The 19199-nt window shown below is 43.9% G+C and overlaps 1 protein-coding gene across 4 annotated transcripts in view; it reads right to left on the bottom strand.

Annotated features, from left to right (window-relative positions):
• The window catches only part of LOC134564924 (dachshund homolog 2-like), a 443903-nt gene extending 428002 nt beyond the window's left edge, over positions 1-15901 (bottom strand). The window contains exon 1 of one of the 4 annotated variants that reach the window (XM_063424219.1): positions 14681-15890. In XM_063424219.1, coding sequence (XP_063280289.1) covers positions 14681-15687 — 1007 coding nt within the window. In that variant the 5' untranslated portion in view covers positions 15688-15890. Of the gene's footprint in view, positions 1-14680 lie in introns of all 4 variants that reach the window. The other 3 variants (XM_063424220.1, XM_063424222.1, XM_063424221.1) reach the window with 3 other exon arrangements.
• Positions 15902-19199: the final 3298 nt, after the last annotated feature.

A 19199-nucleotide genomic window follows, 5' to 3' on the forward strand; every position in this document is an offset into this window, starting at 1 on the left:
TGAAGCTGTGTGGCCACAAGAACCTGAAGATGTCAAAGAGAAATTCTGTGAAAGCCAAGGATGGGGGGAAATGATCATCAGAGAACAGGCACATTCAAACCCTAATACAACACACTACTTAAATGAAATGCAGTCCTGGTAGAATAAGTCCCTTATGTAGCTGGCTTACATGGGAGACTGAGCAGCAGAGATGCTCATCCCTGCCAGTCATTTACCTTCTTGTTAATAGCTAAGTTTCAAAATCAACAAAAATATGGCATATATACTATCAGAAACTCTACATGAATTAATAAAAAAGTTCTCATGGAGAGTTTCTATCCAGATCAGAATATACCAGTGTCAAGAACTCAGTCACTCAACTGACCTTCACTCAGTGAACACAAGTTCTTAAAAATTACTCTAAAAGTCTAGTGCCATAATCTGAACTACTCTACTGCACTCTCTGCATTACTCGGGAAAGATGACTACAATAAATATCTCACCAGTGCTTTTTGTTTTGCTTCCACACTAATATAGAGATTCTCTCCTTTAAGGACAAATAACTAAGATAGAGTGCGGTGGTCCCTGGTCCATCCACAGAGGACAGTTCACTCCCTTGGAGAGTGAGCAGCTCCTAGGCTGCCTCAGTCAGCAGTGACTCCCCTTTGGGAAGTCCCCCTGAGAGATTTCCTTGTAGCTCAGGGTGAGCAAAAGTGCTTCAACCCATGTGCAGCCCCTAGGCTGCCTCAGTTTGCAGAGACTCTCCTTTGAGAAATCCCTTTGAGAGTTTTCCTTGTGGCTCAAAGTAGGAAAAAATACTTTAACCCATGAACCTTTGCAGTTTTATGTTAATGTTTCATACCCCATTGGTTGTTCCCTTTGTTCCTGGTTTTTACCCCTGATTAGTCAGTTTTGGATCTTTCCCCTGATTGGTCCGTTTCCCAATTCCTTTCCTCATTGGCCAAGTTGTGAAACCCCACCCCTGGCTACCCTATATAATCCCACTTGCCTTGGGCTCTCGGGCTCCTTTCCCCTCCAGACCTGTGGAATAAAGAAGCTCTCCTGGAGATTGGAAAGACCCCATCTCGCTGCTTTTATTCCTGCATCGCCCAGAGTGGCAAATGCAGCTCTGCTGCTCAGGCAGCCTCTCAAAGAGCGATCACTTTGCACTTGAGAGTGCACCAAATAGCTGATCACTCTGCACCTGAAGGTGCACAAAGAGCTGAATCACTTTCTGCCTGAGAGTGCCTGTGCCTCCATCGATCTAGGTGTCTTTTTAAAGATGCTTCTAGCAAGGAAGATCACGGCACCTTTACTACCAGATCAGACCGTGACAATGGAGCAGTTTATTAGAGTGCTGTGGTTGTGGAGTGGGAGAGGAACATGCAAACTAAAATTTTGAAGAAAGCATATTAAAAAAGGGCAAGGTAAGTAGATGACCAAAAACCCTCTAGCTTAACATGCAAGAGAAAAGTCATTCATGAAATTTAAAGATAGAAATGTTTGTGAGTCCCAGCAAGAAGGGATTTGTTTGAACCAAAAGTCACTTCTGCAGCAAGTAAGGCAATTCATACAAACAGAGCAGAAAGAAGTGACAGCGATTCTGGTTCTGAGACAAGAGATCTTAGTTCATAGAACAGCAGGAACAATTACTGCTCTTCAGCACTGCTGACCAGGAGAACGAGAGAGGTTTGCAGTATGTTACAGCAACAATTCTGGCCAAACCCTTCCTGAGGGCTCCTGCAAGAGGCACTGTGGCTGTTGAGAGGAGCACATCAGCCTGGGCACACAGGCACGGCACACACCTGGAATGCAGCAGGGGAGCAAAAGGTGCAGACAGCCTGTACTGAGCTCTCTGCAAACAGTCAGCCTGGGAGAATATAAAAATGATTTTATAATGGCAGGATGCTCAACTCAAAGAATTTGGTAAGTCACCTATCAGATACATGAACTACCATATAAAAAAACCCCAACATAAAGCCTTACAAGCCAAAAGACTCCCCAAACCTACAAATTTATCTTTCAGCAACAAGCTCATACATCAGAGGAACAGAACACCAAGTTCATTACCTTGGGTCCTGTTTCAGTATCCATATTCTGCTCTTGTCTAACTGCCAGCATATTACCACCTTGCACTGCTCTGGTTTTTTTTATTGTTAGTTTTGGGAGGTTTTGTGTGTTTGGGGGAGGGGTTTCAGTTTTTCTTGTTTAGACATGTATCTTAAGTCCTACTGGAAAGACTTGACATTTTTCCTGCTTCTATTTTTCAGTATTATCTCAGCAGCTCTTTAGAAAATTGCCCCTCCTTCAGCACACAACAACATTTAAAAGTACAAGGAGGAGAGGAGGCAGCTGCAGACACCTGCAGCCCTGAAGAGAGATGTCTTCATCGGCCTTAGAGAAAACAACAGGGATAAAATTTCACAGACACAGGACATTCTCTGATTAACTGTTATCAAAACAGCCTATTAGCTAGTATGTAAAACTTGCACTAGGCAAAAACAACCGCTACACATGTAAGAAAAAGCATAATGCATAATATTTTAAACATGCTGATTAGAGGTTCTAAATGATGCTCAAAATATTTTTCTTTCAACTAGCTTTATCTTCTTAATTAGCAACTCTTAAGTTACTGTAACATACAAGTAACTAAATCCCCCTACTAGCACAACCTCTGTGCCAGGAGCTTTCTTTACAGCCACCTTTATTTTTTTAATAACAAATATACAAATATTCTTCTCTAGGGGTGGTCAGGAATAGGACAAGTCAGCTCCTCCGCACACACACAGGATTTTAGGAAATTGTTTGAGACAGAGAGGGCACGAGATGACATGGTTGATTCCAGGAAGGCAAAAACACACCAGCACAGTGTCTGTGCTGACCTGCCTGGGTGACTCCCCAGCAGGGCAGTGACCCCAGCAGTGGCTGCCTGTGACATCTCTCAACTCCCACGGAATCCAGCCATCCTGTCGGAGTCCAGGACATCCCTCTGGCCACCCTGGAGAGTTTGGAGACTGGACAGGGGGGTCTGGGATCTGTACAAGGGGGTCAGCCAGCCTCACACAGAGCCCAGGAGGACACTGCCTCTGATCCCTGTCCATGGGAGTGAATGCCCACATTGTATGAAGAATCACAAGCTGAGAGAATTCAAAATAAGTAGCAGTTAGTTTATGACAGAGTGTAAATGTAGAATCTAGGATTTTTAGTATATGGGCTTGAAGAGGCAAGATGGGGGAATTGGGGAGTGGTCCTGTCCTTGTTCTTGTTCTTTTCCCCCATTTTCTGCTGAGTTGTATCACAAGGATTGGTTTAGAGTAGAAATGACATGTTAACAACATAGGTAGTAAGTATTGGTAAGATTCTGTAAATAAAAAGTACGTTGTGGACGGTGGTTGGACCAGAGAAATGGTACAAAGGGTCCAGGACCCTCTGATCCGTCCAGTCCGCCGCGTGTCCTGCTCTGCTGGGGACGCCTGGCAGAGCTGAGAAAGAACTAAGAGATAATGAAGAATAAACAACCTTGGAAACATGCACTGGCGGACTCAGCTTGTCTTCTCTGGCTCCGGCGTGAGACCTTTTGGGCAAGAGAAGCTCGAAAGCCTTATTACCTTGGGAAACAGCAACCCCGAGGAAAGTCTCAGTGAACAGCAACCCTGAGAGAGAGAGAGAGCCCCGAAAACCTTATTACCTCAGGGAACAGCAACCCCAAGGAGAATCTCAGGGAACAGCAACCCTGAGACCATCCCAATAAAATCGTTCTTCCACAGCACAGTTATTTCTACTCTGCAAATAAATTGCCCAGAAAGGCTGAGTCTCAATCCTTGCAAATATTCAAAATCTAATTGGAGACAGCTCAGGACAACCAACTCCAGCTGACCCCGCTGAGACAGAGGAAGTGGTCTAGACCACAGAATCCCAGAATGGTTTGGGTTGGAAAGGACCTTAAAGCTCATCCTACCCCCTGCCATGGGAAGGGACACCTTCCACTGTCCCAGGTTGCTCCAAGCCCTGTCCAACTAGGCCTTGAACACTTCCAGGGATGGGGCAGCCACAGCTGCTCTGGGTAGCCAGCACCCTGAACTTGGCCTACTCCAGCTCCACGAGGTTTGCCCAGTCCCACCTCTGCAGCCTGTCCAGGCCCCTCTGGATCCATCCCTTCCCTTCAGCGTGTGACCACCCCACTCAGCCCAGGGCTGCTGCTGAGGGCTCCATCCCACTGTTCCTGTCACTGACACCAATGGCTCCACCCCACTGTCACTGACACCAATGGCTCTATCTCCCTGTCCCTGTCACTGACATCAGTGTTAAACAGCACCAGTGCTAATCCCGACCCTGGAACACCACTGCTCACTGGGCACCACCCAGATATCCAGCAGCTGACTGCAGCTCTGAGCACGACCATCCAGCCAATTCCTCATCCATGGTCCATCCATCCAGTCCACATCGCCCCAGTTTAGAGACAGGGATAGCCATCATCTCAAAATGTACAAAGATGACCTCAAGAGGACCCTGCTAACCTCTCCAATTCTGTGATTCTGCAAAATATGTTAGAATTGGAACTGTATACACAGTGTGAAGTAACTGTTATGAACTTTTTAAAATAAAGTGTTCTGTTTTAACTCCACTGCCCATTCAGGCTTGAAAACAGGAAAGAAAAAAGTCTCGGTGTTTTCCTGATTTAAAATACCACGAGGGCATCCCAGGCTAAAAGTTCTCTTGCCATGGACTGGACAGAATTTAATTACATGCTGAGAATGTTAGTCACTCACATGGCTATGACAAGCATAAAGAAAACTTAAGACTTTAAGGACTCCAAGATAGCCCACATAGCCCTGTAAGTTCATTTAGCAATTTCAGTTCATGCCCATAGCAAATGCAATTTAAACTAAATTTCTGGATTATTCTAAAGTCCCCCTCTCCAAAAATCAAGGTTGATTTCCATGGTTGAGAGAGCTTTGGAAAAATGCAGAAGTTTAGTTTAAATCTCATCATACATACATTTGTGTGTATGCAAACAGATCAATGAATATGTGTATATCTTAATTGCATAAATCCTATATTAAATATAACTCCTTTAACTTACAGGGTAGCTGAAATGTGTTATCTAATAGAACATGCAAACTCTGATCACAGGAGCCTATGGTTGGTAACAAGAGTGAGAAAGACTAAGAACAGTATAAGCAAAATGCTGCTGAAAAAAACAGCCCTGAGATTCTTTCAAAGAAAAATCAGAGCTACCTCTGCTCAAAATACTGTCATCCTACGTGAGACAGAAAGGATGGGGGGGTGGCATTCAAAGGAGGCATCACAACCTCCTGGCATGAAGCTCCTTTCTGTGTCTGAGCACAGAAAGCCCTCAAGTCTTACAAGCTGTATCAGGTTGAGTCTTAAATAGAATAACTGCAAGTGCACTGATGATGCACAACATGACATATTTTAGTACATTTTAGTCATAAACAGACTGGACTTACTTTCAGACTAAATAAATAGGTAACATCTTGATTATACAAACATACTTTTCACCCAAAGCCCCTGAAGTAATTTTTCCTCTGTTTTACAGACGGAGCACAATTAAGAAAGAAACTCTAAAATCATTACAGGAGATGACCTCAAAATTCTAGATCTACGCTACACTTTGTATGTCGCACACAACTACAGCCAGTGTTAAGGGCAACTGAACCATTTAACTGAAATGGAAAAAATATTTCAAAATATTTAAGATTTCACCTAATTCACTGATATGATACCTCACAGAAGGCACCCAGCTCAAGGAGGAGAGTAAGCTAGTTGACTTGCTGGGAAAAGTCTGAAGGAACATATATTAAGGATCTTTTCAATACTTACACTCCTATAAAATACATTTCAATACTTCAGTGACTATATGCTAAATCCTTAACTAATACTGTCACTGGAAACTTTCAATTAATGACAATATTAATGGAGGTTTATGTAGCATAGATAATAGTGCACATGCATAATACAGTAAGATACCTCAAGTTTTACACATTAGTTGTAAAAAGCCCATTAATAAAGAATAATCTAATAAAAGCTCTGTCATGGCATTACCATACTTTTTAATTTAAGAAAAAAAGACTCTCCTTCTTAAATAACTACTAAATGCTTGGGGTTCTAACATATTGCTGCAAGCTCTAATGGTTATAACTGTTAATCCAATACACCTTTTATACAAACCCATAAACACAAGTGGAAAAATAGCACAAATTTTCATCTCTAATGCAATTTCCATTCAATTTCCTAAGTGCAGTCCCTGTGTGCAAGCTAGCTTAATGTTATGTTTAGCTTGCAAATTCTTTTAATAAATAATGAATGCAATAAAACTGGTAGATCAATGGCAAGCTGAGAAATCATAAAAAAGCCTTTTGTGCTCATGCTGTTGCAGATTTCAAACTTCAATCCAGCTACAGATCAATAGTACTTTTTCTTTTTAACCCATTCCATAGATAGCAGACAGAATGGATGTAGGTTAAATGCCGGTACCAGATATCAATTTCCAGAAACTTGATAACATCAGGTACAATTACAATTGAACATTTTATACCTTATTGTAGGAACAATATACACTGCTAAACATCACACTTTAAACCACTGCACAGCAATAAATGGAGCACATTAATTGGGTTTGGTTCTTACTTTCTGGAGAAGTGATATTTGTGAGTGAGTCACGAAAGGCTCTGACATAATCTATTTTAATGAGCAAAATGGGCTCAGCGGGTCAAGATGTACTGACAAGGGAAAATAATCTCCCCCCGCCTGCTAGTGACAATAAACTTTACACACACACACACACAAAGCAACAACATGGCTGCACTACCAAAAATTAAAGGCAAGCAAAGAAAATTCTGCTTTACAGGATTCGGATATTGGAACCTTCTGGGGCAGGTATCAAAGTACATTAGTTAATAGGTATCGGTGTTTCCTACAAGTTGTAGAAGGGAGGGAGAGGGGAAACTCTATTACCGAGTCACTTTGGATAACCCTGTTTTACCAAGAGGGAACAAAGATCAAAAGCTTGTAGCCCCGAGGGACAGTTCTAATATCAAGCAGGATAAATCTCAATTATTAAGAATCATTACTAACTAACATACTTGTGCTTGGGAATGCAGGTTTAATTGGAACATATAAAAAACCTTGCCTTGGCTTACACCAAAGGAACACATCCCAGACAGCAGGAACTCTGAAGTAGCCTCATTATGTTTGGGTTTGATATTAGTTCTGTGTACGTAAATAGTCATTAAAATCATGCATTTCCCTACACCTTCAGGTTTTATTACACTGATAATCACATGAAGAACTTACAAAAGCAACCAGCTGGGAACTTTCCATGTATTTTAAAGTAAGGATTTGGATAATTTTGTTTGTAATTTCATGTCATGGGTTGGCACCGGCCAGATGTTAATGCACCCATGAATATATGTTTTTTCCCTAACAACTACTGTGGGATGTGATCAGGAACAGAGCAGAGCAGGCTTAAATCTTGAAAACAAAAAAAACCACCAAAACTTTATTACATTACATAAGAACAGAGACAGAAAAACTCTTAAACACACACAGAGACAGAAATAAAAACTTCTCAGAACATCTCTTCTTTCAGTTTCCACCCCACACACATTACTCTTCACAGACCAAACCTTTGGGTTTTAGATCAAACAATCACCACTTAAAAAAAACTAATCTTCAATTCAGCAAGGGAGAGAGGAGTCTCTCTCGCACCACAGACTGCTCCTCAGAAAACACGGGTCCACCCCTTATGTGTTTCCATGTCACCCCTGGCACCGCCCGGAGAAGTCTGCCAGGGTGACACTCTCTTTTTCCTATGTCCAGCGCTCTCACCGCTGTCCATAGTCTGAAAGCTACATACAGGGCTCTTTTAAGGATACTTGCATGCCGAGCTCTCCCCTTTTTCCCCAGGGGCCGAGGTTTCCAAGAGCAGGTCTCCCCTGAGGGCAGAGGGCGCCACCTCACCCTCTCCCTCTCTTCTCTGCTCGATTCACTCTTCAAGTGCCAGTCACTGTAGCAAAAGCAGGGGCAGCTGTATCCACCCAAAATGCAGTTTATGTTCAAAAGAGACTTAGGTTCAGTCCATGGCTGACATTATGCAAGAAAAGTCCAGCTCAGAAAGCTACTCCTCTCATTCTTTGCCCATCGGGTTCCTTCCAATCGTGCTTTATCATCTCGGTCCCAGGCCGCTTCCCTCTCTCCTCCGAAACCACCAGTCATGAGAATCAATGTCTAAGAAAAGTTTCTTTCTGCCAAGCAAGGGTTAACAGTTTCTAGCTCTCGGCTCGGCAACTCCCACGTGGCTGGGCATCTTCTCCCGGAGTTTGGGGGGGGGGGGGGGGGGGGGTGGTGAGCACACACAGAAGGCACTTCCAGTTTTCCACCCCTCCATCTTGGACGGGGCAGCTCAGTTCCAGAGTCCTGTCCACTCTCTTCTCACCCCCGGGGCTCCGGCTTACCTGAGCCTGACCACGTGCTTCCCCTCTCCCACCCAGCCTCGTGGCTGGGCAGGGGAAGGAGGCCTGAGAGTCTCTCCGCTTAAACCAGAATCCAAAAGAGGCCGCACCCCCCTGGAGTCCTGCTTTTAACTCTTTGTGTCCTCAGAGGCGTGTCTAAACCTCCGAGTGACCAATCCAGGTGCCAGCAGAAAAGCTGATCACTGATTGGCTTGCTCACCTCCCCCTGGAAAAATTGACCTCCCCCCGCAACCACGACACTTCAGAAAATTCATAATTACCACCTCTGGAAAAGCAGAAAAGAGATTCAAGATCCTATATTCAGCAAGTACAAGATCAGACCCAAAAACACAGGAACACGTAAATCCTTCAAAAGCAGAGTTCAGTAAATATGTCCCATCTTTGATGAGAAGGGCTCACTCAGATCTTAGAAACATTTTTAAGTTCTTTGCCCTTGTTCTGGCAAACACCCCCCTGGCATGAAAGGGAGGTTCACCTCAGCAAAGTCAAAACAGAGACTTTACAGCCCAGATTTCAACATCTTTTTAATACTAATCCTGACAAACAGCCCTTACAAAACACCAATTCCAGCCTGAAAGCAGTGAAATAAACAAGACAATTCTTTAAAACATCTCATGAGGCTCATTTGAAATATTTACTACAAAATTACTAAGTTTCTCACTCTAAGGCCACTGCCATACAATCAAACATGATTATTTAATATAGTGGGTTTTGCTGTGCTCCTCAGTCCTACCAAAGTTGATTTTCCCTGCCTTTCAAACCAGTGCACAAACAGAGGCTGCGTGTGCAGCCACAGCCCCAGTGCGAGAATAATTCCCCATCTACAGAGCTGGCCCCTTCTGGAGGCTTTCTGAATATAATGCTATTGCCACACATGGATATATTGGTGAGAGAAAGGCAAATTATGCTAAAGCTTAAACTCATTTGAATAAACTATGAATTTCTATTACATATATTGTTTCCTTTATCAAATTGGAACTACTGGAGCAAGAATACAAAGAATGCCAACATAAATCTAGATCTGTTACAGCCAGTTTCTCCAATTTATTCTCAGAAGCCTAAAAGACAAAAAGTCAAAGTTCTTCTGTGTCAAGGAAAGATTAGGAAAAGGAACATTTCTGATAATTTTTAAAATGAAAATAAAAGTGTCACAGAGAGAAATCAGGTTTAACAAAACAATTGCACAAAACGCTATTTTATCCTCTAAAGAAAAACAAAGATGACCACAAGTGGTTTAGTAAACACTAAGGAATAAAAGCTGTGCATAGCCTATGTGGGAAATTCATCTTCATCATTCACAGCAGAGTACTTTGCACTTTGTGCTATCTTTTTTTCAGAATTTAAAACCCTTCCACAAAGACACATCCCAGCCTTTTATGGTTTGTGTTCCACAGGTTCGGTCCAAGATAATGGATACCAGACTAAACTGACACAAAATTAAAGGTGATCAACAACTTCTCCAACATAACTGGCCCTACATGGGGAGTAGTAGTAGAAACATTATAAACAAGTATTTTAAATCTAACAGATGTTGAATCCAGACATATTTAAAAGAAAATTCTTAATGAGGTAAAAAAAAGAAAAAGAGAAAAGCCTTACTTCAGCCTGTAATCAATTTGGACACAATGATATTCTATTTATAGCAATACTTTTAACAAGTTCTAGTCTTATATTATTTATTCATATCATTCCTATTACAATGAAATATTAATGTTGAGAAAGTGGTTATTCTATTAAGGAGCTATCCTATGCTTACATTTTAATATTGATCTCCACTATTTGGGAATAATTAATCATTCTGTAAGAATCTGCATTTGCCTATGCTATAATACTATCAGAAGTTTAGCATCTTCCCCCACAATAATGCCAAGATTAAATTTATATTTTGACCTATTCCTAAAGGCAATTTAGTTACTCCAACAGAAGGGGGGAAAAGGGATACCGCCACTTTAAAAGCTTCAATCTCTGACATTGCTGGCAGTGTATGGGAACATTAATGAATCTGTCATGATAACAAGCTAAGAATAACATCTAGATATCAAACTGAGCAGAGAATCCATCTGAAGGGATTCATTCAGATCTGTCGCACTGATTTATTAAACACAGGGCAACATCTGCAGCCTCACAGAGCCGCTTGGCAAAATTAATGCAAGATCAATTCAAATGGAAAAAAGTGCAAAAGAGATAAATCAAAACACAATTTGTATGCAGTTCCACAATCAGGCTTATTGGGTGCAAATGCTCAATTTTCCTCCCAAAGCAAATTAGTTTAAATGTTGTTTTATCTTTGTAGAATTGTGTGATTTGAAGTGACAGTGAAGAGTTCTGCAGGTTGAAATGGTGAAAAGAAAAAAAGAAGAAATGGTTGCAAAGACCTTTTGAATATGCAACAAGAATATCATTATTACCTAATTGTTTAGCTTTTTTGTCTTTGCTACAAAAACAGAGTATTTTTCAGTTGTAGAAGTCTCAGTAGAAAACTATGTATTATGCATATACACATGCAAGAATCATACAAATACTCCATTTTGGAGGAAAAGCATGTTATACTTCAAATGGGGAGCTCTAGTGCTAAGAAGAAAGAAGGGAATTTTAATCAAGGGTTCTAAAGATTAGATATGCATCTGATGAAAATATTCAAGTATTTTAGGAGTTTTGAACAGGCAGAAACTTTCAAGATATCCAAAAAGAAAGAAGGATTTTTCCAGAAGCATAACTACACCACTCAGCAAGTGGGAGAATTCCTTTCTCCATCTAAAGCAGAATCCACTTTGCCAGTGATCTCTCTCCAGAGTGTTTGAAGTGAGCCTCCTCTCCAAGGAAGAAAAGGAAATTGAAAAACTGATCTTTATTTAAAAATGCTAATACCTCCAAAATTCATAAATTTGGCCTAGTCTAAATGCAGGCTAAATAATCACTCAGAGAAAGAAGTTTACGGACAATCAGATGTCCACATTTCCTATCAGTATACAGGAAGCTGTCTGCAGTGCTACATGGCTGGATTGCTTTAATTATAATCTTGACATCAGTCTCCTAATAAAAGACAGAGTACTGCTGACTATAGGGTAGCTTTTAATAGTCAACATGACTGGATCCTCATTATCGCATAAAATTAAATGTCTGCATTTACTTCTTAAATCCATTTCTAAAGCCTTTTATTGTTTGTGAATAGCCGAAGTAATGCAAAATATTAGCTTAACTGGTTATTTTAAATCATGAAAAATGTGCCATGTACTGAAATGCTCTTTGCTGGAAAGTATTCTGACCATTCACTGAGTAATCCAGACCAACACTATGCTTTTTCAGTGGCCAGTAGCATCCATCAAATACAGAACCATGTGGAAGAGGTTGTGATCATAGTCATATAATCCTATTTTTCAGGACTAACATATGTACTATCATAAACATGCTCTTACTACAGTTTTAAATTTCCTTTTAAAAATAAGTCCTCATTATCATTTGGGTTTTTTTTATTAAGTAAATTTTAGGCTTTACTATTAAATTTAAGCAATCCTCCATAATTTAAGTAATCTTTGAAGGTATTGCCCATCAGGAGTTAGATCTTGTCGTTATGTTTTACTCACTTGAAGGTGGAATCTGCAATGAAATGAGCAGTTAGTTTCATTTCACAGATCTTGCCTGCAAATTAGAGTGTGTGGTGCTGGCTAACAACAAACATTTTTAGGAACATTCTGTAACCATGTGAATGAAAATTTAAACAGTGCATGTGAACGTACTATGGAAATACACAGGTCAAAGCTGCTGGACAGAGTAACTCCTGCTACAGAACACAAACACCAAAAAACTTCCGCCCACGGATGTGTTTCTCTGCTGCTCTTTCGAGCTCTGTAGACAAACTCAAATAGAAAAATGCAATAGAATAAGCAGGAGAAATAGAATTTATCTTTTTTCCAGTTATATATAATTGATGGTTTGGATTCCATTTAAAAAAATAAAAAAAGTGCACACTAACATAAGAGATGCCAACTTTTACAAGTCAATTACCAGTGAAAATAATGACACCCAGCATTTCTTACTGCTTTTTATGGCAGCTCTGGAGTTTACTGCAGCATTTCTGCAGTATTCAAATAAATATATAAATAACTATCAATTTAAAAAATATTAACTAGAAAAGCAATGCACAGTATTCCGAGTTGAGAGCAGTATTTCTAAACTAAGTTCACTCATGTATTTAACTATTTTTATCCAACATTCTCTCTAGTAAGTATGGATGGTTCAAGAGAAATAATAATCTGTAAGTAAAATGAGGCATTAAGCATTTAATTAGCATGACAGAATAGAATTAGCATTAAGTTACAATCCTTGAGCAAAGTTTCAGGTGTGCTGATAACACTCCTCATGCCTTACACCTGAAACCCTGAATGCAAAAACACCTTCATGTGAGCAGGTTCTTCCAACCAGTGGCATTTTCATGAGGCATAAAGAAGTGAAATGTAAAAGGATTTGCTATTCTTGAACAGGTAAAAATACAAGGTTTCCATAGCAGGGTGAGGAGAGTTTAAGCACATTCAACACGTGTGAGTCTGAGCTGAGAGCTCTGCCCTGCCTTATCCCCAGCCTTTCCCCAGGGCTCCGTTCCACTCACTGCTCCTTTCAGCCCCTCTTGGAGCATCACCTGGCTCCTCATCCACAGCTCCCCTAGGTGCCCTTCCCACTGCTCCCTGCATTACCCATTCTCTCGTCCTATCACGCCCTTAAGTCTTTGTCAAAGAAAAGAGGAAAAAAAAAAAGTTGGGAAATACAAGTTTTAAACATTTAACACTCCAGCATTTCGAGATTTTAACTCGCTGGTTGTAAGAGAGCAGAAATCATTAGACTGCATCTGCAGGCTGCATCATCAAATCAGATCCTGTATTTCCCTAATGGAAAACTTTGGCACAGTCACAGAAATTAACGACATGTATTTCTTTAACCATCAACTTTCATGCTAGTCGAGTCTCAGAAACATTTCACAGAAGCATTTACGTGTTAAACGTGCCCCTTAGTAATCTAATGTATTTGAATAAAATTAATATGTCTCAGACCTTGCTTCCAAACCCATCACTTTAATAAAGCAGTGGGTGTCATCGAGGTGCCTGACATTGAAATAGGCAGCGGGAGAAAGGGTTACAGAGATAGAACGAGAGCAAGAAAAGAAGCACATAGTTCATACAGTTCATATTAACAGATCTAGGAACCTAGTTAATATGATACTAAGATCTAGGAATTAAATGCATCTCTAAACTGCCATCAATAATATAAAGTGATTTGAAACAAAGCAAATATTGCATTCAAGAATGACGCCCGGTCTGCTCCTGCTTCAGCAGTGAGTGCAGGATCAGGCCCCGCACTAGCACGAAATTAAGATATTGAGGAAAAAAAACCGCTCAGAGCTAAACAGGTTGAACCAGTGACACAAAGCCCTCAGTTACTGAACATCGGCACGCTGCAGGTCGGATACCGCACTCAGAGCTCGCTGAAGCGGCTGTAAAGAAAGTTTGCTGCCACAGAAAGCAGCAGCACGCTGACATGGAAATGTTTCTGGAGACGTCCCTCACCAACTGCTGAAGCAGGGAATGGCATCTCCAAAGTCCCTGCCTTACACCCTGCCCCACGGCACCAGTGTTCCTGCGAGCCCCGAGAGGGTCTTGTGTTTATTTAGATCATTATCATTTCTAAAGGCAGCAGCCATGAGGTCACAAACCAGGATTATAACCCCGAGTATGCAGAACTCAGCAGGGATCCGGGGGCTCGGTGACCGAAGCCGGGCAGGGCAGGGGCTGCTGCCGCTCCCAAGCCGCTCCGGGGGCGCACCGGGACCCGCAGCCTCTGCCCGAGCACCCGGCTGGCACCGCCCGCGGGAGCGCCGGAGCACAGCCGCGGGTTCCAGCGGGACAAAAATAACGGAGAAAACTTCCGGGGATTTGGGCTGGGTTTTTTTTAAGGCGTGTTTTGGGGAACTATTGTCCTTCCCTGTTTGGAGAAAAGTTTGGAGCCCGGCGCGCGGAGCCGCTACGCTGGCCGGCGGTCCCGGCCATGGCGGGGGCTGAGGGAAGCAGGGAAAGTTTTCCATGTCGGCACCGCCGCACCCCAGCCCCGCTCAGCCCCTCGGTGCCCCCCACGCCCCCCTCCCCTGGGACCCGCGCCCCGCCCCCGGCTGCGCTCCCCGCGGGCCGGCCAGGGCCGAGAACGGAGCCTGCGCTCACCTCGCGTTGGTGCAGTCGTTGTACAAAGTTTCGAAGTCCTTCCTGGTGATGAGCTTGCAGCGGTTGACGCCAGGCTGGATGGCCCCCAGCCCGCGCAGGATACGGACCTGCTCCACCGTGCACACCACGGGCGATATATCCAGCCGCTTCAGCTTGGTGTAGACCGTGTGCAGCCCTCCCACCAGGTGCTTGAGGAAGAGATCAAAGACCTGCGGCAGGCAGATCAGCTCCTGCCCCTCCACGAGGAACGAGGCCACCTTCACCCCGTGCAGGTCAACCATCTTACACTCGCTGCCGCCTCCGCCGACCGCGCCGACTCCGCCGCCGGCCGAGAGGAAAGTGTTGACGAGGCTGTTGGTGAGGCGCGGGGACTCCGCGGGGCTGGAGTACAGCGCGTCCGCCCGGAACAGTCCCGCCGAACTCCCCGCGCCGCCGCCGCTGGAAGTTGCGACGATGAAGGGCGGCGCGGACACCGCCATGGCCGGCGCGGCTCCCCGCGGCTGCCTCAGCCCCGCGCTGCGCTCCATGCGGTGCCGCCGGACCACCACACTCCCGCCGCCCGCACGCAGCGCCCAGACCCCTCCCCAGCGCCGCCGGGGAAGAGTGACGGCGCCCTCCAGCCAATGCGCCCCGCCCGCCGCCGCCGCCGCCAGTGGCGGCGGGCACTGGAGGGGCGGGGCGCGGGCGGGGCGGGGCAGCGCCGGCCGCGCACCTGGGGCGGGGGGCGTGAGGGAGCGAGGGTAGCGCGCCCCAGCGCCCGCAACTCGGGGCAAAGTTTTCAGGGGGACGCTGGGGCCGCGGGGGGCTCCGGCTCGGCGGGCTGGGAGAATGTTCCGTTCCCCGAGCTGTGACGGGATGCCGCGGGGCTCTCCAGGCTGTGACGGTGAAAAGAACAGGGCATATGCCTTTATTAATATTCCGCTCTTTATTAAAATGATCAGCTCGTTATTAAAGTCATCAGCAGGATTGCAGAGTCCGATCGGAGTTTTCCACGCTGCTGCAGCCATCCGAAGGAGCAGGTGCTGTCCCAGTTCATCATTCCACTGCAAACAGTAGATGCCGGGTCCTTGTTCCCATAGGAACAGCTAGGAGTTCTCTTGGGTCAACCATCAGAAGGCAGAGTGATGAGGGCTCTGCCACTGGAGTGCAGAGTCAGCTCTCTACCCTCAGGGAAAACCTTTGATAGTTTCTCCTTCTCTTACTCAGTCACTTCAGCTAGCCAGTTCCCATTCCATCCAAACTCCTCATAGGTCATGGTGAGTCTTCAAACCAGGCCAGGAGGTGCGTCCACTTCTTGCTCGGCCAGGGCACTATCTAATTCTCCTCTGACGCATCTAGCTTCTTGTCTTGAGGTGCAGTTTCTCAAAAAAACCCTCCCAGGATTCACAGGGGGGGTTTTATTTGCATATACAAATGCATATGCATTTGTCCTGGTCACAGCAGAGGGTATTCCTGCTGAAAAGGTAGTTACAGTGAACAATGACCGGGCAATCAAGACAGGAGCTGCTTCTTTTCACATTTTAATGAGGTAGGAGAATGTCACAGGGCAGCTTTCCTTCCGGGCAGCTTCCCTCCTCCGTCCTCAAACTTGCTGGGGTGTGGGGGTTACCTCTAACCGGGAGGGGGTCAGCCGCTTTCAAGGGACAGCAGCCTCACCCCAGTTATGGGGTTCTCTGCAAAAAGAAAAACCCCCCATTTTTCTAAAAGGCAGGGAGATGGCACAAATTGGGAGGAGGGTGGGGCTGCATTCTGAGCTCAGAGCTCTTTTAATATGCTAATGGGTGCTCTGTGTTTTCCTCTGGGGGGATGGAGCGAATGTCTCGCCTATGGGGCTAGGACAGGGATAGCCCAGCCACTCCCGACTGGGAAATTTGTTCATAACAATGGGGTCTCCATTCACGGAGTGGGCAGGGGCCCCGCGGGCGCTCCCCCGCAATCAGAGGGAAGGGAGCAGAGGGGATGTTAGCGTAGGAAAATATATAACTACACAAAGGCGATCATATGCGGTTCTTTACTTGAGTGCCCGGGGCACAGGGGCATGCAATGCCCAAATCTTGTGCCCAAGAATACAGAGTTGCTTTGTGATTTTATAGCTTCAAGTTATACATATGTTAACTAACATCCACCCCTAGATACTGGTTCTCCTATTCCTTAGTTACTATCTTAAATCATACCTATGCTTTACCCTGAGTTATACTTGATTTGGTTAAAACAATGCTTCTTAATTATCTCCTGGGCTGGAGTCACACTTGATTCAATTAAAACAATAGTATGAGGCTGGTTGCAGAAAGCTGACGTTCGTTCCAAGGCCAGGCTGCATCAGGTTTCAGGCCGTGCATCTTCTACCTTCCCCCCAACTATCCGCAGTTAGCTTATACAGAAATTATTTTTTAACCCTCCACTATCATTCCCCCCTTTGAAAGTATTTCACTCTAATATACTAAGTGTAAATGCTTTCACTTAATACAGTCCATTTGGCTTCAAAGTTTATACTGGATGTTCATCTTCTAATCCTCGGTTGTCATGGGCTTTGTCCTGGATGTTGTTGCAGATCGAAGGTGCTGGATATGGATTCCGTGCCAATGCCTTCATTATGGTTCTGTTCCAAGATGCCTTTTTCTGTATCTCTCTTCAGGATTCTGTAAACTAACCAAACTGCTAAAAATATAATTAGTAAAATTATCAGATTTTCAAAGATAGACTTTATCCATGAACTCACATTCCATCCTAATCCTTTAAAGATTTTACTTAACCAGCTGGTAGCTAAATCCTTTTGTTCCTTTTGTGCCTCGTGCTCTATTTGTTTTAACTGACTGATGTCATGTTTTACATCTGCAGTTACATTTGGGATGTGGATGCAGCAATGGTCAATTTGTCCCTTTAAATATCCACACACTCCGTGTTCTTTCAAAAGTAACATATCTAAAGCCAAACGATTTTGCAGAGTCATTTTGGTGGTGGCCTGTAATTGCATGTTGAGTACCTTAAATCCCTCTCGTGTAATTCTTGCTAATCTATCTATCTGACCTATGAGTCTATATAGCATTTCTCTATTTTGATAATTTGCAACGCGACCAAACAAAGATTCTAGGGCCCACCCAATCTTTACTCCACTAGTGGGTTCCTGCCAAGTGTCATCTGGGTTCTTGTCCTCTGAGACATCTCGTTTTGCTTGTATCTGCAAGGGCTCACGGCTCCCGTTAAATGGGGATCTCTTCCAAATTGGACATAAAGTGGGAAGGCCCAGGGTGATTTCTCTTACCTCCCCGTCCATAGGCAAGTGTGTTGTCCAGGTGCCATCACTCATTGCCCATACAAACGGTCCTGGACTTCGAATTGTACTCCTGCTACATCCTACTATAATCTTGGAATCTATTTTGCCTTGTTTGTGTCTAATTTTCCTGCAGGCACAACTGATTCGTAAGCCTACTGCCAATGGTGACCACTGTTTTATTTCCAGATTATCAGAGGTGCAATCATAAATTTTATTACATACCCACCAACCTACCTTATTTGCCTCTTTCTGACTGCTAGTACCAGTACTCGTCACTGTGGGATCTGTGTCATTTTCAGAGCCTTTCCATTTAATGCACCAGGGTGTGCTTGCCATATATTGGAATTTCTGGAGGATACTCACAGACCATGCACTGTCCCAGGGTTCCAGTCCTTTCCAATCCTTTTCTTCACATTTCCACACTACAATGCTCTCTGTAGCATTTTCCCTGATCTTTTGATAGTGTGGTAACCAACATTCCCATTTTGCAAGGTCTTGGTCCTTAACCCACCACTCTACGATTTGTCCTAATTTGCCATTACTGAGTGCAGTCTGATTTTCTCTTAGGTTGCATATAGGAACTCTCTGTTATCTTCCAGTACTCTTTGACCACTACCCTTGACTCTGGTACTTGTTTACATTTGATTGTTTTGTTCCCTCCTATTTCAGGTAATTTTGACGTTATTATTCCCCAGCTTACTGGGTCCCCTGCTGCCTTTGGTATTGGCAGACAGGCCGTTATTCTGCTGGTATTGTGCATTTTGGCAAAGTCTCTGACCAATCCAATCATTACATTTTCAGCCCAAATTGCATTAGAAATTTCTATTACTTGTGTCTTTGCTTGTACCTCTCTCTTCATTCTAGAATGAAGAGGGGTTAGTTGACCCTTCTGTATTCCATATCCCAAAGTAACAGCAATCCCCACTGGTGACATTAGTATCCATGAAAGTAACATTACCCACAAGAAGAGCATGAGCACAATTACTGATACCATTTGAGCAGTTACAGACGTTTTAGCCTCATCTTTGTTGGTCCTATAGTTTCTACAGCCCATGACTGGACTCCACGAGGGACCTTCTTCCCACGCATGTAGTGTATCCAGGATTCTACAATAGCCACTTTGACTGCTGTAAAGGTGGTTAGCAGTACCTGATGGGGACCAGTCCACTTCTCTTTTAGTGGTTCTTCATTCCAGGTTTTGATGTATACTTCATCTCCTGGTTCGATATTGTGGACTGGATTCTC

Source organism: Prinia subflava (assembly GCF_021018805.1).
Source record: "Prinia subflava isolate CZ2003 ecotype Zambia chromosome W unlocalized genomic scaffold, Cam_Psub_1.2 scaffold_22_NEW, whole genome shotgun sequence".
Classification (NCBI taxonomy): domain Eukaryota; kingdom Metazoa; phylum Chordata; class Aves; order Passeriformes; family Cisticolidae; genus Prinia; species Prinia subflava.